The sequence below is a fragment of the Malaya genurostris genome, chromosome 2 (assembly GCF_030247185.1).
Source record: "Malaya genurostris strain Urasoe2022 chromosome 2, Malgen_1.1, whole genome shotgun sequence".
Lineage (NCBI taxonomy): Eukaryota > Metazoa > Arthropoda > Insecta > Diptera > Culicidae > Malaya > Malaya genurostris.
The window spans coordinates 270,653,309-270,676,449 of NC_080571.1; the positions used below are offsets into that span (position 1 = coordinate 270,653,309).

General features: G+C 37.2%; 2 protein-coding genes across 3 annotated transcripts; both read right to left on the minus strand.

Annotated features, from left to right (window-relative positions):
- Positions 1-2,940: 2,940 nt before the first annotated feature.
- LOC131426942 (uncharacterized) lies at positions 2,941-4,196 on the minus strand. Of its 2 annotated transcripts, none has more exons than XM_058589733.1 (2): positions 4,098-4,196; positions 2,941-3,530 (listed from the first exon to the last, which is right to left on the minus strand). In XM_058589733.1, the coding sequence occupies exons 1-2, from the start codon at positions 4,118-4,120 to the stop codon at positions 3,032-3,034; spliced, it is 522 nt and encodes a 173-aa protein (XP_058445716.1). In that variant the 5' UTR covers positions 4,121-4,196; the 3' UTR covers positions 2,941-3,031. The 2 variants fall into 2 exon arrangements, with proteins under 2 accessions (XP_058445716.1, XP_058445717.1); XM_058589734.1 differs by having other exon boundaries at positions 4,014-4,142.
- Positions 4,197-13,494: 9,298 nt separating this feature from the next.
- LOC131426944 (shematrin-like protein 1) lies at positions 13,495-14,206 on the minus strand. Its single transcript, XM_058589736.1, has 2 exons — positions 13,997-14,206; positions 13,495-13,939 (listed from the first exon to the last, which is right to left on the minus strand). The coding sequence occupies exons 1-2, from the start codon at positions 14,142-14,144 to the stop codon at positions 13,578-13,580; spliced, it is 510 nt and encodes a 169-aa protein (XP_058445719.1). The 5' UTR covers positions 14,145-14,206; the 3' UTR covers positions 13,495-13,577.
- Positions 14,207-23,141: the final 8,935 nt, after the last annotated feature.

A 23,141-nucleotide genomic window follows, 5' to 3' on the forward strand; every position in this document is an offset into this window, starting at 1 on the left:
CTACTAAACTCAGGCATATACATGGTTAGCAAGTTAGTCAATACATATACATATAACCTCATGTTAATCATTCATAATTACTCATGATTTATAGCTCTAGTGTAAGAGTAATCACTAACAATAATGATTGAATTAGCATATATTCAAAGTGTGAAGAATTCAAAAATCCATTACGTCCAGTCTTTTTTACAGGAAAATATAACGAGAGGTAAGCCCACTGCGCTCAATCATTGAAAAAAGTTCTTGTTTCTATGTGTCCGTTTTTCTTGGTACGCTTTGTGCGACGGTTCGTTCAACTGAAGCGGATAAAATTTTGTGCGCATTTTTTGACGCTACATTTCACCTTAAGGGGCGGGTAGGGTCTAACACTTTTGAAAAATCATTTATTATTTTCTTTGTATTTTCTTATAGTAAAACATTTGAAGAATTTTCTGTGAAATTTTCAAGCCTATTGGAACGAAACTCTGGAAGTTATTGACCTTTATCTATGGTTATCTCATTCTACGAAGAAGTAAGAGCTCGGCGCACAGGCCCAAGATTTCTACTTCGATTGACTTCAAAACTTGACAAAACATTCTTCAAATGTTTCGTTATAATAAATTATGAAAGAAAAAATATGATTTTTTGAAAATGTTAGACCCTACGAGCTCCCTGGAATAATTAATTGTTTCCATTGATTTTAGAGACAAAAATCTTTAAACGCGTTTTCCGCGAAAGGTTTTGAAAATCCGTGTCCATCGTCATTCAAAAACTACTGCACCAATTTTTTTCAATTTTTGCACACACTTTCTACATATAAAAAACCAGACCCCATCGTTTTCCTTTTCGTTGTTACTCTGGGAAGGTTTAACAGCTTCAAAATGGCGTTTTCACTTTGAGTAACCACCAAAAATTAAAAAAATTAAAAAAAAATCAAACAGAAGCGTTGGGGTCTAGAAAAACTTCTACTCTAACTATGCTGCGTTCATTTGTTCACTTCTGATTAGTCTGCGCTGAGATACTGTAGACACCGCAAATCATGATTTTTAAGAAGTGTTCTCAAAAATACCTCTTCACCGACTTATCTATCTATATATCTATATATCTATATATATATAAAAATGCAGAGATCATTCTTTGTAATCGCTTCAAGTAAGAACGGATGGACGGATTTACATGATATTTTTTGTTGTTTGATCAGTTTTTACCCCCACCGGTTTTTTTTTTTTTGTATGGACAATGGAATTTTCCCCTGAAAAACTCGCCAATGATAGCTAGATCTACGATTGATGTTTGGCGCGCAACGAGTTGCATAAGTGTTTGGTCGTCGAAAAAACGAATACTAGATCGTTGAAAAATTCGTTTGGCGCGCAACGAATAGTTTTGTGTGGAGATTTCACATGCACACTTGATTCATGTTGTTCGGCATTTCGAGCCACTTGCTTAATTGGAAATCAACATTATTGCTTGCCAAATGACTCAATAACGGAATGCATATGACTGTTCTAGAAAACCGCTATAGGCAGGAGAAAAAGTTCTGATATCGTTAACCAGTTGATGCATTGTGTGTAATGGAGTTAGATAAATGATATTGGTTATTGTGAGCGCGAGTTTAACAAATCAGAAAGTTTTTGAATGAATCAATGAAAAGATTGTTCTGTAGAAGCGCCAAACTAATAGATTTTCCTTGCTTTCTAATGATTTAGCGCACATAATAAGTGGCTATTAGATATCAATGTTCAATATGATTATCATGATGGATTTTTACTGCCATTTTATACTTTATATTCTAAGAAGAATGCTCAAATTGGCAAGATCAATATCAAATTAAAAGTTAAGCGACGTCTCTCCAAGTAACCAAGGAAAATGTCCACTTTATTAGAGCTCTAAAGTACGCGAGGCACTTTATGGCCACTTGAACATAAAGAATAAGTTCTGAGAAAACTTTCTCGCTGCTTAAAATCTGTACAAAGAATTATTTGATTCGTTTTCTCAATAATTACGAAATAATCCGAAAAAGTTAAATAAAAACAGCATGATTTTAATTTTTTTTATAATATTTATTTTAAAGCTGTTATTAAAACCTACAGATTGATGGCTATCCCATCCGTGCCTTTTAAAAAATGAAGAAGTTACAGCTAAAACAGTTTACGGGGCTCGTTGTAATTCGGAAACCGTTCATCGTACAAAAATGGCGTCCAGGAAGAAGTTGTAGGGAATCAATAGGGCTCAATAATTTCAAAATGAACAAAAAAAATTAAATTAAAAAAAGGGTTTCGATTTTTTTTGATAATTTTTATTTCAAGCTCTTATTAAAACCTACAGATTGATGGCTATCCCATCCAAAATATCAATTTTTTTCAGTGTATATTTTTTTTAGAGTGCCCAACCAATTCCCTACAATGTCTTCCTGAACGTCATTTTTGTACAATTAACGGTTTCCGAGTTACAACGATTTGAAAAAGGCAACTTTTGTGATATGCCCTTTTTAAAAACCAGTCGTGAGTCGGATTGACCTCTCCATCGGTTCAAAACTTACGGTTTGCCATACTGAAGCCATGTGCAAAGTTTCATCCAAATCGGAGAAGGTCGAGTCTGATGATCTGCTAAACATTTCTGGAATTGCTCTACCCGCTTTTCTCTTCTAACTCGCCTTTTAAGGAAGCTGCTTTGTAATGCTTGCTGTCATCAACTAGTTATAGGGTTAGTGGTTTAGCTGTAATTGTTAGTTTTAATTGTTAGCTTTAAACCTAAATGTATCTTTTGGATCGTTGTAATCTGTTGAAACGAAAGATGAACACAGAATTTAATTCCTTTACATTATTTCTTGGGGTAAAAATCTCTAATTTAGCAATAACATTTCAAACAGATTCAATCAATGATTAAATATTTTTCAAGGATTCTTCAAAATCTACTGGTATCAAAATTAGAGATTATCCTACAGCATACAATTCCAACACGTTTCTTGTAATTCACACACAATTTATTACAAAACAAAATAAAAAATTTGATTCAATATCCTAAACACTAAACACACACTTCGTTGACACTCCTACCATCCCCGATGATGATGATGGTGATGGTGGTGAGGATATCCATATCCTCCGTATCCTCCGTATCCGCCATATCCTCCATATCCACCATACCCGTAGTCCCCATAGCCTCCATATCCACCGTATCCGTATCCCGGATAGCCACCATAGTATCCAGGACCACCGAAACCCCCGCCGTACACATCGATGTCAACGTCAATTCCACCAAACTGTCGCTTCCGGCGAGCAGTGTTTTCATTCGCATTCACCGATTGCTGATTGATCGAAGCAACATCTTCTGGGTTAACGGCCGGAGCCTCTTCCGGTACTTGCACCGGTTGCTCATCAGTCGCTTGCTGCTCGGATAGTTGTTCGACAGGTGTCAGTTGTTGTTGTTGTTGCTTTTGTAGAATCTCAGAATCCTGCTGAGATTCGGTAATCGGCAATTGGGGAAAGGTAAAGGCTACCGGGGCGATAGTCAATAGCAACAGCAAAACTGGATTCATTCTCGTTTCTTTTCTAAAAATGAACATAAGTAATATTATGCATTAACAACACGTTAACTATCAATAAGTTTCGTAAGATTTGTTTTCTTTTATTCAAACGTAGTTTGTTTTTAGAGATAGTCAATCTACAATTTGGCGCTGGTATACAAATTTACGTAATGCAATGCAAATGTTGTTTTTTTGATACTTAAACAAGAAATCCAATATCGAACACAATAGAATTACGTAGAAGTTGAACGACAAACATCATTGGACATACGCAGCTTTTGATTGATTGTCTTGATGTCCAAAATAACACTGCAAATGGTAGATAGCATATTTTTCTGATGAGATCAACGCCCACTTGGTGCCTTTTTAACAGACAACCTTGAACAGATTGTTAACGATTTTAATGCCAAACCTATACATTCAAATTATTTTCTTCTTTGGTACGGTTTCTAATGATGCAATGATAAAATAATTTCAATATAAAATCCCTATAGCTGGAATCACTAACCACTGTCTCTAATCAGTCACGACTATGACTGACACTGTGGATATTCTAGAACAAGAACGAAAAAAAATAGCTTATTTTGCCAACCTGCGCGTAGGCGTTCCTGACATTCACGGCACAAGTAAACTTTTGGCAACGTTTCGAACAGATGATCAACACCCAGCAGCACTCGTTTCGACACTGATCTTTAACTATACTTCTTCCGATTCGATGGTGTTCTTTTATATATCAAACTGAACAGGCCAGGAACCAGACCGTGTCGCGCAAACATGCAAATCTTCATCCGATGTCACCTGAGTTCACAGGTACCGCAAATTTCCGTGCGAATTTCCTCCCCTTTGTCTTGACCGATTTTCAAGGTTTCCAGTTACAACTTGTTTCGCGTGGTTGTGCTTTGTCTCGGTCAAATTGTTAGGTTAAGCCATTTAGAATGGCAACTAGCTTTCTACAAAACGTTTGATGGCCTGCGATTCTGCGTGCAGATTTTTTTTTTATCACACTCGTCTAAAACTCTTCGTTTTATTCAAAATTCACTGACTTCAACTAATATTTAATTTTATTTCGAAACTATCGCAAAAAAGTAAGTCAACCAATGGTTTAACTGAGTGGTTGTTATTGGTACATTAGGCTTTCCAAACCCTTTTTAGTTTCCAGTAATCCTTAATGATTCTTTGCTTGCGAAAAAGGCACACATTTTTCAATTTACAATTTAGCATTAAAAAACCCTATTTTTTTTGTTTCAATTATAGAAATATTAACCTTAAAGTCATTCGCCTCTTTAGGCCAGGAAAGCATTCTGGCCCTTTGTGCGGGGTTGGGTATCGAACTCAGGTGGGCTGCGTGAAAGGCATCGGCTAACTCATCACACTTTAACCGTCCCCTACCCACAAATTGATAAGAGCATAAAAACGCTAATAGGCCTTTTTGTCGCTTTTAAGGCTGCCTGAATGCCGACTTAGGCTAAATATAGGATGATCATTAATAATTCTGATGTACAGCAGAAAAGTTTCCAGATTACTGAATCATAGCTATAATAATTTTCTGGGCTCATAACCGAAGACTTTTATTGCTGCCTATGATAATGCTTATTGTTTATCGTAGGTAGTAGTAGGTCATCGCAAATCAATGAAGTATAATCAAGTCCACGATGTGTAAATGTATACTAGTGGAGAGATACGCCAGTTTTTAATTGTTTTGGTAATTTTCTCATGAAATTAAATATGACGCTTGGGATCCATGCATGAAAGCTAAAAATGGCCGGGTTTTGGATATATGTACCCGAAACCCGACCCGAACCCGAACTCGAACCCGACGGGTATTTGTAGGGTTCGGTTACAGAAAAAGATATGTTTCTCGGGTACGGGTGCCGATTTTTCCATTTTCAACGGGTACGGGTCGGATCCGGGTGAAAATATTTGGTCGTGTTTGGAGTTTTTTTCGGGTTCGGATTGGGTACGGATAAAGGTTTTTATTTTTTTGCCGGGTTCAGGTGTGGAAGAAAATTTAATAATGTGGCTCGAAATTTTATTGCCGCGATGCTATGTGGTGTTTTCTAATATGTAGTTTAAATTTTCAAGCTATCAAGTATTTCCGTCTTCATTAATATGAAATAAAACACACTTCTTGGTAATAGCAACTGAACGTGATTCGACGGATAATCGAACAACGAACGATGTATATTTTTACCAAAAAAACCGCATTTACACATGGAAAAATCACACCATTTACCATCGTGAATCAGATTAACGTGTAAACCACTTGTCTGGTTTTAATAGGTAACTAAAACTTCGTGAAAGATTCAATTTCTTTCTGATTGATCGTTTTTTTCGGATTTTCGCTTACCATAAATTAATTTTTTCTACAGGTGGCTTTGAATTTTCGTCTTGAGTTAAATTAAACCCTTGAGTTAAATCTAAACACTTCTAGATCTTTAACTTCTGCATTGGACTCCAAGACTTTTTTTCTCGTTTATTCTTCGGTATAATATTCGTATACCGAAAAACTGTTATGAGGTACTCTAGAAAACTTTAGATGCTCATTTTCTCCGAAAACTGAAGTGATCACCATGAGCGTTGCTAACTTCACCACACTACTTAAAAATAATAAATTGACAGGTGACACAATTAATAAAAACTTGACACGTTCAATGACTGCAAGAAGTACTCGAATCTGTGGTACCTGTCCTTACATGTTCCTAAAATTACATGTGTGAAAGCAGAACGGATAATTTATGCCATAAAACAACTGCAAAAATATGTCATCTTTGACGCTCGAATACGTCGGTCTCAGAATTTGAATATCAATTTTTAATTTTCATATCACAAAATTTTACATGGAATATAAATAAGCGAGAACTATGGCGCTCCATCTACGCGCATTTTATGTGCAATGTGAAATTTGTCATGTAATCATTTGGACTAAATTATGTCTGTTGATTCAAATAAATAAATGTGAAATCGCATGACTTTTTTTTCCTTGCGGTTAGCGATGTTGCTTTCAAATTCTAAAAAGGTTGAGTCAACGCACAGTAGTTCAAAACTGCAAATTCATGCCTTTAATTATTTGGCAACCTTAACATAAACTTTTCTTTGTTGGTGTCTTCTGCAAAGTTGCAGGGGTTATTGACGCGATCTTATGTGAATGAACGACCATGCTCTACACGCGTGAAACGACAAATAGATTTTCCTCGACAATGTTGTAGCCATTGCAATTTCTGATAACTTTGCAGAAGAGAACATTTCGCTAATTATAACCGTTAACTCATTATTCAGTAATATTACTAAAAGGTTTTGAAAAATCAGTTTTTTCGTTCTAACTTTTTTTCAAATCAATTCTAGAGAAATGATTTGTTCAACAAAGTGTTAAATTTTGTAAAAATTCGTAAAATTGTAGAAAACATCAAATCTCTATGACAATTATTGAAATAGGTATGGATAGTTTTATATAAAAATGGTCATATTTCGTACTTAATTATTTCAGAAAAGTTCTTTTTATTTACATCAAAACCTTGAAGAAAAGGTTTGAATCCGATAGTATCCTGAGATTCTATGAGCGAATGTATATCTGATGTATACGATATTTATGGACTTTTCGTATTTGAATATTTTCTCCGGAAATTTTTATCACCGTCTCCGGAAATTTTTATCACAAGTTTATATTCTTTGTATGGTTTGTAATTTTCTTAGATTTCGCACCGCAGATTGTTCCGGAACAGATGAAGTGAACGCTTATTTCAACACATCCGTACTCGCCTTCCGGATTTCTGTACACAATGGATGGTTTTCTGTACACAACCTACTTAAACTTTGGTCTTTTCATTGAAATGTTCGGATGGTTCCTGGTGATTTAACTGTCCATTGGATCACTTTCACGAACACTCCAGCCTTTTTTTCAGGCAATCAGATGCTTTTTTCAGGTTCTTATCTCATGACAACACTGTGTTTGGCAGATCACGCGTAAATCGTGTCTTGTGTCATTATCAAACTTGTTCAGTTTGGTCTATGATTGAATCATGAATCGTTGTTTGATCTATAATTTAATCAAAGTTCATCAAAGAAAAATCCACTTTTTAATCGAAAAATTGTGTTCAGCGACGAAACTCATTTCTGGATGAATGGATACATCAACTAGCAAAAAGCCGAATCCGGAGGGAAGACCAGCCAGAAGCATTGCAAGAGCTACCAATTCATCCAGAAAAAGTCACTGTTTGGTGTGGATTATGGGTCGAGGCATAATTCCTGAAATACCGGCCGATATGTTGGAGAGAGTGTGCCAAAAAGGGATTTTGTGCATGGGCCATCTAAAGCGATACCGCGGCCAACATTTACTTGAAATCCTCTTCAAACATTAAATTATATTGATCGTTCTATCGATTCCAATAAAAATTGCATCAATTTTCTCAAATTGTGTTTTTTTTCAATACAGATTTATTTACTAAAATTTGCTCAAAATGAGACTGATATGCGAGTTCTTTACATATGACACATATAAGAGTTAACATTTTATTGAACAAATCCACAATTTTATTACAATTTCTGAAAGCATATTAAGAATAGACTTCATTAATCAAGTTAACTCAAAATCGATATGAGACTGACATGCAGTATGATCGATATGACACAGTACAGCATACCAATGATACTTGCATTGTGATACACTGATGCCGTGAATGGTTCTGGTAAAAAATGAGGATTTAGACAGCACTGTCATATGACGCAAATATTTCAGCTGCGGTAAACTCAAACAAATTCAGTTCAAGGTTGAGAAACGTATCAAAGCAAGAAATAATATGATATGTGAATATCAACATCAAGCGCATTTGCTTTATTTGGAGAAGCATGATTTCCCACGAAACAAGCTTTAATCTTAATTCCGTCAGACGACGTGCCTCCATCGCTTCAAAAAATTGAATTAAAGACCTATGATATAAAATGAATTAAGTAAACTTGATATTAATCCTCTAAATTCCATAATGATCAGTGCTATCCAGTTACTCGGTCAGGGTTAAAAAAATATAAACTGTCCAGAGTATGAACCACTTTACACCACTACGACTGGCAGATTGGAAGTGCAAACATGTAGTATGATCGATTAGAAAGCACTTTTCGATTATAAGCTTTATATTTGCATAAAAATTAACTTTTTGATTCTTTATAGGTATATTCACCGCAATTTTTTACTTTTTCGAACATATAGCAGTCCACCGAACTACTTCGATCAATTCCAGTTGGAAATCCAAACGCCATCGGTTTCATTATTCCCCGCATCATCATCGATCACTAAAACGGCCTCACGTTTTCGACGAGCAGCGGGAATGTAAGCCGGAGCGTCATTGGGAACATTGACACGTCCATCTGAATGAACCAAGCCGTAAGATGACAGGAAACCTGCATGATACTGTGGAACAGTGAAAACTAACCCTATGAATGCTGCTACCAGAACTGCCGTGCTGGAAACCATAATGTTTCTGAAAGTGAATGGAAGTGGTAGTAGCATTTTTATAGTTATTTTCATGGAAGAATACTCACTTACTTACAGATAAGCGTTTGCTAATAATAGCATGCTCCATCGGCGGTTGTTCTGTTATATAGCAAGTTATCTAAAGCCATTACCAGAAAGTCGTGACGAGTAGTATCATTTTATGACTTATCATGACAGAAAATAAGAACTTCCGTGATATATTTCACTTGCAGTAAAAAACATTTATTGCACATGATCTCGGATTCTATCTCGATTGGATCTGTTCAAAATGTATTGTTATCTGTTGCAAGTTTACTAGAAAATGATTCTTTGATTTCATACAAAAACAATACTCAATGCACTTGATTAATAGTTAAATGCAAGATGTTTTATTTTCCTATGGAAACCCATTTTTCAAGTGGATCGTGGTTTCGAAAAGCAGAAACGATGATTAAAGGTCTTCAATTCCTATTCCTATAAATTCGCATTCCTTTAACATCGCGTAAAATATAATTTCTTCTCCCGTACCAGCACGTACCGATGCGAACTGCTTTTGCATCATTTTGTATGACAATTTTAAGACAATGGATGCCATTACCACCATCACTAGGTTTTTTATTAGACAGTCGTAACACTGGCAAGATATCACTCGATAACCATCAATCGAACAACAACGCCTTATGCGATACGAAGTAATGTCGATATCTACTCCCTAACCAAACCCTACTCCTCCGGACGAAATTCATCATGTGATCAGCATACTCTACAACTATTCAATAAAACTGTCCATAGTGTACTCGATGTAAACAGCGCCAATTCCAGGTTATTATTTGCAAGTAACGTCAATATCGATGAATACTACATAAGGTCTTTAAAAAGAAAACACTAGATGCGAACACGGAGCCAAATTCCAAAGTAAAACTATTCGATTCATCATCTATACGGGGAATTTAGAGCAGCGTACGATTCAGAGAAATTTAAAGAACTACGATAGGTAGTGCTTGAATAAGGCTATTCGACAAAGAAGAAAAATTATAAATGAATACAATAAGTTTGCCGTGTGATATAGAGTGGAAATTCTTCAACACTTTTCTTTCAGAAAGTTCGGTTCCCAGCGACTACTGGCTGTTCGCAGACCTGAAAAAATGCTCGCCGGTAAGATATTTCGCACGAAAGAAGAAGCTATCGCTGAAACTGAGGCCTATTTTGAGGCAAAAGATAAATCGTTCTACAAAAGTGTCATTGAAATATTAGATCGGAATGATTGCGTTACTCTTGATGGCGATTACGTTGATGAATAAAGTTAATTTTGAACAAAAAAAATCGTGTTCTTTTTATTAGGCCCGGGACTTTCCAGTCCATGTGCTATTCTGGTTGAGCCTGCCTCCAAGTTTTGGTCGTCAAAGGTTGGTTGGTCGGAACATATTCACGAATGTCAGAAGATACACTAATATTCCGTTGATAGAATACTCTTTTTATGCAACGTTCACAGCATGATGATGACTCTCACGGAGTCTGCCCACACATAGGTTCTTCAAATCTGCTGAATCGAAAAATAATTGAACACCAAGATAAAACTTCTATACTCGAATCAGAATACTAAATAAAATAATCAATATTGGAGTAAAAATGTTCTTGTACGATACTCCTCTAGTTATCCAATACTTAATGTCCTCCTGTTAGTGTTGGTGTTAATCATTTTGAGCTACACTGTTATCTGATTACTACGAACCGAGAAACTTCAGCGATGCAAATCAACGAAAACTTTTTTCTTCCGTCGTGAGTAAATAAAACAATCGTGAGTAAATAAAATAATACATGAAATATCTAGATTATCTCGAATCGAAATACGGTTTCCCAAACGGATTACTATGCAAAATCATTACTGGTTTGATCACGTCTCTCCAGTACATAAAGAGAAGTGCTCAGAATCTTCAAGCTGTATTATGGCCAATGACCGGTAATCGAAGCTGTTTAATTTAAACGAACTAACCGCACCGATACGAAAGCATGACACTCTTTTTCTGTTCCATCGTTCTCAGCGGAATTGAATTCATTTCATTATGTTGACCCGGGAATCCCGCTACACACTTAAAAAAAACCCTGTGATTTTACATCTTATTAGATGCACATAAATGGAGCGTCGCAGTTGGCGCAAATTTACGTGGAAGAAAATTTAATATTGTGTCTAAAACTCCATAACATGAAATTCATTGAAATAAAATAAAAGAATACTTTTTTTTATATATCGTTTGTTTATACCCGGCTTTAACCTAATTTTGGTCGTTCGCCGGGTTTGTATTCAAAAGAGAGGGGGGTGTGAAATCATGGGGAGAGGGAGAGAGAAGGTATTTGTAAATTACAATGTATTATTTTACAATTAATATTTATCAGAGGTTCTAGAGTTTTGATGGCCGCAAAGGAACATCCTCGTGGATGGCCACAGACTAAGTCCGTCCAGATCTAGATAAAAGAATACTGATAGCAACAGCCGCGACTTGAACCTAGAATCATCGGATCGCAAGTACGTCTGTTAATCGACTGAGCCACAGAAGCATGCATCTGCTTGGCTGGTAAAAGGTGCATTTAAATTTATACAGTCGCACCTGCTAGCAGAACGCAAGTTACAGTCGAAACCAGTAAAATTCAAGCTCATCTAACATTAAGTCATTCCAAATAAAATTTTCCGTCATTTGACAAATTAAGTGTTTAAGAATTACATCGTATGAGGGATTAAGTCACTTGTAAAATTAAAAATTTGTTGGAGTTTGGTTCTTTTTACTTATTCGTTCAGAAACACATTTGTCGCATTGGAAATAAGTTTTCTTTAACATTCAGTAATCAAAATCATCGATTTAATAGTACTTGAAGAATCTATAACGATTTTTATAGAAGGGAAACATATTTCCCTTGAGCGTTAAGGGGTTAAGTGACGGTGTACAATATTCAACACACTTTACCCTATAATGCCGGAATCGGAAGTTGGATTCGGATGAAATTCAGAAATTCCGTATGGGACCGTGAGACCTTTCATTTGAATCTAAGTTTGTGGAAATCGGTCAAACCATCTCTGAGAAAAGTGAGTGAGATCCATTTTGGTATATATGCCATCTATTTTCGGTGTTTCCGGAACCGGATACCGGGAACCAGGATAGCCGGAATCGGTTTGTTTAGTTGCCTACTGATAATGACTATCGATTTGTGTAGTTTTGAGACCAGTTTAGAAAACTTTTTACGTGTTTTGTTTCGCCGATTTAAGTGACGGTGTACAATATGTAACACACTTTACCCTGTAACTCCGGAACCAGAAATCGGATCCGGATGAAATTCAGGAATTCCCTATGGCACCGTGAGACCCTTTATTTGAATCTAAGTTTGTGGAAATCGGTCAAACCATCCCTGAGAAAAGTGAGTGAGATCCATTTTGGTATATATGACCACTATTTCCGGAACCGGATACCGGGAACCAGGATAGCCGGAATCGGTTTGTTTAGTGCCTACTGATAATGACTATCAATTTGTGTAGTTTTGAGAAGAGTTTAGAAAATTTTTTACGTTTTTTGTTTCGCCGGTTTAAGTGACGGTTACAATATTGAACTCACTTTACCCTATAACTCCGGAACCGGAGGTCGGATCCGGATGAAATTCAGGAATTCCGTATAGGACCATGAGACCTTTTCAAGTAATTGCATAACCTTTCTACATGAGAAAGGCAAAAAGGTGAGTGGGTAATGTCAAAGACATAACCCTGACGTGAATACGAATAATTTCTTCTGAATTTAATGCAGTTGTTTTCCCTTCAAGTTTCGAATTAATTATGATTACAACTAAAAGTTTTATCATAAAATGATGATCATATTTCCGATGGCATGTAGTAAATTTATGTTGATACGTTAGATACATAAAGAAATATACAAAATCAAAAACTCATCACTCTTCCAGAGGATAAATTTTAAAAAGGTGCCCCATAGCAAAGTAAGATGTTTTCGCGTCAAAAAACTGTTTGTCGACTTGGGACCAAAAGGTTGGCTACTAAGAATCACCGTTTCTAGAGATACAAGAATTCTGCTGTTTTAATATACGATGCTAAACGACCGACTTTAAATAGCTCCAAATGGTCTAGGCTAGGACCACCCTCCCCTATTGTTTCAAGCTAAACTTTATGGAATAATGTTTGTGTTTCTAGAGTATCGTGAAACAGCATTAGCAATTATTAGCAATTGAAGCAATTAAATAACAATTCAATTGCAAAAAGATACATTTTATAAAAACATGAAAAGACTACTACCTTTTTTGTAAAATGTTTTTCATTCGAGTTAGTGTCGTCTTCGACTTATCGATATGCAGGAGCTGCACTGAAATCATCACTTTGCAGTTCATTTTGAATCACTACATCCAAGACATCAGAACAAACATTGCGTTTCGGTGTAATAATCTGTGCCTTTTTTGACTTTTGATTACTATAGGCCCTTACTTGAACTACAGCTGTGCGAATCAACATAAACACTAAACTTTAACTGTCAAGTTCTATATTTCCGAATTTTCTATGTAGCGACAAAACATGTTCCGATTCACTCTACCCATTCATCATCTGGCACTTCGTCATCATCAGTAGGGTCGTCTATAGTAAGGTGAGCCGGGAAAAAATCCTCTGTTTGGAAAGGGGCTGTAAGGATCGTTATACAGCGGTTGCGCGCCGTTGTAAAGAGTCGAACTGTAGGCACCAGCTAAGGGACTGAATCCCAATCCGTTGCCACCGTATAATCCACCATTGGAATACAGTCCATTCCCGTACAATCCACCGTAGCCGCCATACTGTCCGCCTCCGTACCCACCATACGGATATCCACCAGCTGCTGGAAATGCAGAATACCCCGTCGCTAGTTGGTTGTACGAGTACGGATAACCTCCGATTCCTCCGATTCCTTGATTAATGCCGTTGCCATACGGAGAGTAACCGAAACTAGATCCTGAAACGGTGTTACGAAAAATGTTTTACAGTTTATTCGATATTTTGTTTCACAAACCTAACAACTGCCGAGATTTTCTGCTTAAATCGAAGATTCGTTCCTCAGCAGCCTCGTCCGACTTAGGTCCTGCAATGTGTTCATCATCTGTCGGTGCACTATAGACAGTTCCCAGCACTAAAATAGTCACCAACGTAACAAATTTCATCTTATCCTCAATTCAGTTGGACTACTGGACACTAGTATTCGGAACTATACCACTTGAACTGCTCAACCGAACCACTGATGTAATGCCAAGTGACCACAAGGTTTATATACGCAAAAATTGTCTAATGTAGCCGAAACCTTTCAAGTTCATTCCAGGCAGCTTCCATGAAACGATACAATTGTTCCTTGGTTTTTGGATAATTGAGAAAGAATAACATGTGTACTTTGAAGCCGAATGGCATATATCAGCTCGACCACCTGCCGGCTAATTTACAAGCAAGTGTTAGAAGTGTCTCAATTCTGTTCAATTGAAGCCAAGGGTAGCCAGAAGCTAACCGAAATGAATGGACCATACAACGGGGGTTGAAGCTCATGTAAATGAGCTATAAAATTATACAATAGAGGTAAACGCCCTTTCGATGCTGCTTGGATGGACCGAAATGGTACTTGCTTTGCTGAGTTAACATTCATCTTGACTCATAGAACGTGCTTAGTGTGGGATGCATCAGTCGAATCGGATCATTGAATAATAATTATTTGGTTCAACATCATTTTACATTGTTGCGCAAGATTGGCCTTAACCCTAGAACGCACTTGTTACTAAGTTTCAGTGTATTTACAAATAAACGGCACAATCTCATTCCAAAACCATTTGCCAAGAAGCTTCTATAATAATATTTGGATTTGGTTAATTTTACTATGAAGTGTTTTATGAAGCAATTTCCAACAATTAGTAGTCAATAACAATCAAAGTGATTCAGCGAAAAATTCATGAATAGATCAACCAAGAATCACGAAAGATCCACTAATCAATTTTCGGAAGTGTTTGGCAGTTGAATTTTGCGTTTACAACGCTGTAATTTTCCACCCGCATGCGAAACGGTGGGACAAAAATACAAAACAACAATACTCCAAAGCTCTCACGACTCAACTATCATTGGTATTAAGAAGATTGAGCAGTTGTTTGTAGCGCTTCTCGGCTACCAACATCTCCGGCTCCGCTTCTTGCCGGTTGGTTTTTCACAGCATCGTGCAAAACAAAAATACCAAAATATAAAAACTAATCTCCTTCCCATCACGGTTTCGTTGTGCGTCCATGCGTTGAAATCACCGTATCGTCAAAACTTTTGTTTATCACAAAACCTATGCTGCTACTGGTAGCGGTAGCAACGCGCTGAGTCATCTCTGGTTCGTCCATGGAGACCATCCACCAATGACGTACCAGTGAAATTGGGCAAAGCCTGCCGAACATGCTCAAAGCCTACTTCAATTGTTAAGTGATTTTTTTCGATGAAAATTTTCACAGCGTAGATTTTCAGCGGACGGCAAACAGACAACTGATAAACAGTTTCATTTCTTTTCGATAAGTTTCGTGATACCGGTTATACGAGCAAAATTTGTTCAATGTCATCACGTTGACGTGAGAAAAAAAGCCCCCGCCGTTGGTGTGAATGAACTCTGGAAAACCAGTCTTCTAGGCAGTGAGTGAGACGGCCTGCATGAACTCGATGAAGGGTACAGTATTTGTCTGCTAGTGTAAGGGTTCCCCTGTCCGAGGGAACGAAAGTGGAATGGTTGGTGATAAATAATTGGAAGCGATTGTTTTATTTTGTTTCAGGAGGTCAGTAGAGCAATCACGTGACTATCCAGATGACCTCGTAAGGGTTGATTGTTTACGGAAGTCGTTATGACCTTGTGGGTTATGTAACCGCGAAGCAAAGTACATTGTTATTAATAGTTTAAAATTCTTCAGCGAATGGCTCGAAATCATTACCCGTCATTAAAAGTGACGATTCAAAAACGTAGTACACACACAAATAAAAATATTTTGTAAATTTACATCAATTTTCATGCACATATTTGCTGCAGGTAATTGAATGGAAAGTTACATTACAAAATAAAAAATAAATAGGTTGTAAGTATACAGTCTTGTTCAACGAAAAACTAAAAGAATCCACCTGTAATTTTACATCAATTATTGTTTTAAATCAGATTTTCGTTTCAACTGATGTCTATTTCATAGTACTATCGGTTTACATGTCGTGAAGGTTTCATCTTTTCATGCTGTGCAGATACAAATATTTTGTGAATTTACACCAATTTTCATGCACATATTTGCTGCAGGCAATTGAATGGAAAGTTACTTTACAGTTCTAAGTAATTTTACATCGATCATGGTTCTAAATCAAATTTTCTATTCGACTTGTGTCTATTTCATCATATTATTGATTTACATGTCATGTAAATTTCAATTTTTTTTTTTCTTCTGTGCAGTTCGCAAAGATGGCTGATCCACTTTTCACAAACTAAGACGAACTAATGAAAGGTCTTTAAGTCCTATAGGTTGATATTGAGTTTTATCCGGATCTGTCATTTAGTTAGAGGGTGATGAGTGTTTAAATCTCAAACAGTCATTCAAAGTGACGACACAAAACACGCATTTTTTTTAAATCAGTCTCAAAACTGTTATGATGCATAATATGATACGTAGGCCGCTACTTATATTTCGGGAACTGGCCACACTAATGTCCATAGCTGAAATCTGGCAACAGTGCTACAAGTGCTATTCGTGTTGTTTACAGTGAGTTAAAAAAATCAAGTTGGCTATGGAAATGGAAATCCTTCGTTTAATTATTTTTCATAACTTTCGACGTGGATTATATCAACAAGAGTGTGAATGAACTTAGCTCTTTGTATGACGATGATATGGTATGGTATAGTGAATTCAATTGTGGTAGTAGTTCGGTCGCTGACGAATTTCGTGGAGGTCGTCCAAAATCAGTTGCCAGAAACCATCGATGCTGTGCTTGAACCAATAATGCAAGATCGTCATGTGACATACCCTGAGATAGAGGCATCCTTGGCATTAGTTCCACACGCATGTATTTAATATCGCATGAACACCTAGCCGTAAAAAAAGGGTTGTTCTCATTGGTTCCTGCAGAATTTGACAATCGCTCAAAAAAAAGGCTCGTGCGATTGGTGCAAAGAAATGTTCAAAAAATACGATCACTCGACGTATATAAGATCGTAACAGATGACGAATCATGGATATGTACGTATGAGCCGGAAACAAAACAGCAATCGACTGTGTGGGTGATCCAAAAGTTGTTCCGCACGAAGCACTTCGAAGCAAATGGTCACCTGTTTTTTCGAAAGAAGGGGTCATGTGGCAACTGTGCCGCTGGACCAACGTAAGACGGTTAATTCTGAATGGTACACAACCATTTGTTGTCCTGAAGTCTTTGGAGGAATTCGCAAAACGAACAATAGAAAACGAATCATCCTCCATCATGACAATGCGAGCTCTCACACATCAGATCAAACCTGCGCTTTTTGGACCGGCCGAAACGTCGAATTGATGGATCATCCACCGTACAGCTCTGATTTGGCACCCAATGATTTTTTTTAATTCCCGCACATCTAGGAAAAATTGCGAGGTCAACGATTTTCGACTCCAGAAAATGCTGTTGAAGCATTCAAAAACCATATTCTTGGAGTACCAGTGGCAAAAATGCTTATCTGATTGGTTCTAACGCATGCCAAAGTGTATCGATCATCATGGAGATTACTTTTAAAAACAATAAAGCCATGTTCACTTAAAAATGTTTGTTCCTTTTCACTATTCCCGAAATATAAGTAGTGGCCCTCGTAATAAACCCTCCAGATTCGTATAAAACTTAAAAATCTGTTACATTAGTAAGTTCTACAATCTCTAAGAAATGTATGTGATTTCCATCCCGAAGTCAATTGACCATTGCTTTCAGTGCCTCCAGAACCGTGAAATAGATACTGATGTAGTAAAAGTGAGCTATTTCTAGACATCAGCTAATAAATCCCACTTTCAATGGAATTTAATGACTACTTATAAGACATTCACTCCGCTCTATAACCTGTTTTCATTCACACATTTATTTTACACTGCTCAAGTTTATTAGCTAATTAGAGCCGGATTACCGTATTATGTTTTGTGAAGAAAATCTTTAAACATTTTTAGTTGGATCTCGTTCTTACTTTTTTTCGTGGGAAGAACCAGCAAGGATTGAGGGCCGTTTGCTCATAATTCACCTCTTTTTTCGTTATATCCGTTGCATTTTTTAATATTTTTCATTGTAACATGAATAGAAATTAAACAAAGATTTTAGTTGGCTGTTCTTTCACAAGTGATAACTTTTCAGACTGAATGAGCAATGGAGACAAAGGAACGTAAGCTTAACCTCGGTAGCTGACTTTTTTTTATTCAAAACTTTTCAAAAGATGTAAAAATTACTAAATGAAGTTAAGTATTCGGACATATAAAATTTAGAATAAAACAGATTTACTGTTATCAGGTGTACAACTTTGCTTCCGCCGTTTTCCGATAGGTGGCTGTACCGGCTGAGGCTGGTTAAAATACATAGATGATAATGCCTTTAAAGTGAGTATGTACAGTGCCTAACGAATTGTCATCGCCGTTTCAGTGACAGTTATTCTTGTTTTCGTATTATTCACGCTTGAAAATGTTTGTTTATGTGCCCAATTCTTGCCATTTGCGGGAAGTTTTACTTTTCTGTTACAATTCGAAAAAAAATGCAACTGAAGCGCATCGAATGCTTTCAGAAACTTACGGTGATGCTGCTCTGACTAGACGAACGTATCGGGAGTGGTTTCAACGTTTTAAAAATGGTGTTTTCGATGTCGAAGACGAACATGATGGTGGAAAAGAAAAAACCTTCAGAGATGAATAACAATTTACAACGAGCTCTTAAAACCGGGTGAAACCATCACAGGAGATCGATACCGAACGCAACTGATGCGCCTTAGTCGCGCGCTAAAAGAAAAGCGACCACAGTATCAAGAGCGACATGGCAAAGTCATCCTCCAACACGACAATGCTCGGCCTCACGTCGCAAAAGTGGTCAAAAAGTACCTGGAAACGCTGAAATGGGAAGTCTTGCCCCACCCACCATATTCCCCAGATGTCGCCCCTTCTGACTTCCACCTATTCCGTTCGATGGCACACGGCCTGGCTGATCAACATTTTCAGTCCTTCGAAGAGTTGGGAAAATGGATTGCTTCATGGATAGCGTCAAGCCGGGATCCGAAAATTTCCGGAAAGATGGGAGAAAGTTGTCGCTAGCGACGGACAATACTTTGAATATTACATCTGTAAGCACTTTTTCGCAATAAAGCTTAAAATTTTGGAAAAAACGGCGGAATCAAAGTTGTACACCTAATAGTTCAATCCAAGATGCATTTTTATTCATTTAATGGTGCATCATTAATCAGCTTATTTTAACTATGTACAGTTACTTAGAGTCAGTGCTTGTGATTGCCGATAATTTGACAGAAGCTCCTTGATGTTTATCTATATTGTATACAACATTTTCAATCCGGTAGAAGATGCTACAAGAGCTTGTGTTTCTCAATGAATGAATCGTGAGGAAATTTTTCTACATTTCTTCGCTCCACTTCATATTCTGAGTATTTCTGAGTATTTATTTCATATTTGAGTATTACAGTCTGGTAATGATCGGTGATGTATGGAATTTACCAAGAGAGAATCGCAGAAAATCGAATCGATGATTCGACTTGATGATTCTCATACTTGGTTGCAATATTTCAAAACCCTTGTGTGAAGTGTTCACAGATATGTATTTTCATAGACACAACTTATATAAAGGTTATATGCACATAGTTAGAATAAGCGGCAATAGTAAAATGATTCTATCGCAATTATCAACTGCCAGTACAAAATCGGATCGCGAAACGAGAATAAGCGACAGTCTGTTGCTTCAGAGCGAATCCCTACAGCAGTTTGCTAACATTTGCTTCTCAGACAGGTCATCGAGAGAAATTCGCTCTCGCACTGGTGTCTATCCTATGTTAAATGAACCATGCCGGTTTTTTGTTGCTGCGATGATAATCGTCTCTATTTGATGGTACTGATTGAATCGTGTGAAGAGTTGCTAGAGAGCGTTTTTTGATACGACAAAAGCCATCATTGCTTACAGTTACTTGCAGGAAGAAACTATGAACTTTTGAGTTTGCTCCAGCCATTAGGGTCTATGCAGAATCCTCTGCAACCGATTCAGTATTTCATTTAGGGGCTGTCCATAAAAGACGTCACGCTGCAAGGGGGAGGGGGGTGTTTCATGAAACGTGACCTTTTGTGACACGGGGAAGGGGGGGAGGTTTTTGGAATGTGACGTCCAATATTTTCAATGAGCGCATTTTTTTTTTTTTTTTTTTTTTCTGGTGTACCAACGCTCAACACACACTGCGTGCCTGGGACTCACTTCGCTAACGCTGTCTACCAACAGTAATAGTGATAGCTTGAGTTCTACTGGGTGGCAGTGGTTGGGATTGTGCCGGTGCAGTGGTTCTGCTTCTTCGGCAACGACACTCGTAGCATCTTTGTGCAGAAGGTTCTCGCTGGGCGCGTGCTGCTAACAGGCAGTAAGCGTGTTAGTGCGTGCTTTTATACGAGTGAGGCTTGGTAGAGGTAGATTTAGTGGGCCGATATACTGGTAGCTGTCTTGCCGGTTCACGTTTTTTTTGATCGACAGGTTCAGCGCGATTCTTTTGCGGTGTTGTGGGTGGTTGGGCGCACCTCTGGCTGTGCGATTGATCAAGGTAGGTGTGCTCCATTATTCTTGTCGACAATTTGGCCAGTGCCGGTTGCCGTGCTTTGGTCATTGGTTTGCAGTTCGGCGATTTTCTCTAACAATAAATATTAGTTTAATTAGTTGGTTTTTTCCCCTCCTGGGGTTTTTTTACCATATTTGGTGTGCATTTCATTCAGTTTTTTTTATTGTTGTAATCAAATATATCGTCATCTGTGTTTATTGTGTGCTTGCGTCTAGATTGCTGATCATTGTAATGGATCAGGATGGTATGGCTGATGAAATGTCCTGTGGAATTTGTCATCAGCCTGAGACCGACAAGAATGATCTTTCGACATGTTTGTACTGTTTTACGTCTGTTCATCTTAAATGTCGGGGTATAGTGGGTGTAGCGGCTCGACGAGCCAAACAAAACCCCTATTTTTGTTCAGTCAAGTGTACTGACATTTACAAACGTATCACTGATATGCATAAAAATGAAAAATCGTTTATCTCATCAATGAGCAATAAACTTAATGCTACTGTCTCTGCCGCGGTGGCTGAGCAGATGCAACAAGTTCGGGATGAAGTTAGGGTTATTACTAGTGCTGTGGAGTCTTCGCAGAATTTCTTGTCTGAGAAGTTCGATTCAATAGTTTCGGATTTCAAGGACTTGAAGTCTGAGAATGAGCGTCTACAACTAGAAATCGATACATTGAAGCTTTCACTATCTTCGCTGACTGCTACTGTTAATAAAATTGAAAATTATTATGCTAAGGAAAACAAAAAAACAGTAGCTAATAACGCGATGATATTCGGCTTGCCCTCACTCCCCAATGAAAATGTGGGGGAGCTTGTGCTAAAAACATTCAAATGTCTTGGTGTTAGTTTGTCCCGTGATTCCGTTGTTTCGTCATCCCGATTGTATGCGGGTAATAAAAACAGCGGCGCTCCAATTCCAATACGAGTGGTCTTCAAAGACGAAGCCATTAGAGAGACAGTTCTAGACAAGAAGCAGGAACACGGCCCTCTGATTGCTACTGCTGTTGACAAATCCTTCAAGACTAATGGAACTGAAATGAAAGTGGCAGTTCGTGAGGAGCTGTCAACTGCTTCTTTGGAACTGTTAAAAAACATGCGAGAATCTCAAAAATTATTAAATATTAAGTATGTATGGCCAGGTCGTGGAGGAGTTATATTAGTAAAAAAGGATGACTATTCTAAATTGGAAAAAATTCGTAACAAAATAGATCTGGATCGTGTTATACATTTTTACCGATCCACACAATTGACGTCTCCTTCCCCAGATCAAGTAACACTCAAGCGTAAAAGAACTTAATTTAGTTATTATATTGATGTTACATGTGTTGTTATTTGTTTCTCTTTTAAATGGATAATACGACTACCAAAAATTTTTTTCACGAAAATATTTATAAGTTCAATAACAACTATACAGTAAACGACAAAAAAACACTTAAGATTTTGCAATGGAATGTAAGAGGTATTAACGATATTTCGAAATTTGATGATATATTAATTGATATTGACAATTTTAAAACTCCTATAGATGTTATAGTAATCGGAGAAACATGGTTGAAAAATGAAAATTGTGCTCTCTATAAAATACCGCATTATAAAGCCTTTTATGCTTGTAGAGAACATCCTAGTGGAGGCCTAGCAATATATGTCAAACAAGATATTGAACATAGACTGATTAAGAATTACACGTCCGATGGATTTCACCATATAAACATCGAGCTTTGTATCAAAGGACATTTTTATAATATTCATGGTGTGTATCGTCCCCCTAGCTTTGATTTTAACGAATTTTCCGTTTACCTAGAAAGCTTGATGTGTTCAATTCAACCGAAGCATACGTGTTTTATTGTAGGTGATATAAATGTTCCTATAAATCTCATTCATAACAATATTGTGACAAGATATAAGGCTCTGCTAGAATCATATGACTTTTCGTGTACAAATTGTTTTAGTACAAGACCAATTAGCGACAATATACTTGACCATATTATTTGTAAACTTGACGACGTTAATCGTATTCGCAACGACACAATATTTAATGAACTAAGCGACCACTCTCAAATCTTAACAACTTTCAAAATACTGGCTGATAAAGAACCTATGACGTTAACGAAAAAAATAATTAACTATCGTCAGGTAAATCTTGATTTTTCCAATTTTATTAATAGTATTGATGTCATTGAGGACGCTGAAACAGTTCTTCAATCTATAGTTTTCGTATATAACTCTCTACTCGAACAACATACAAGAATAATAACTAAAACAGTCACAGTGAAAGGTAATCATTGCCCATGGATGAGCTTTGATTTATGGAAACTAGTGAAAATAAAAAGCAATTACCTCAAACGTATCAAGGCAAGCCCCCACGATCAGCA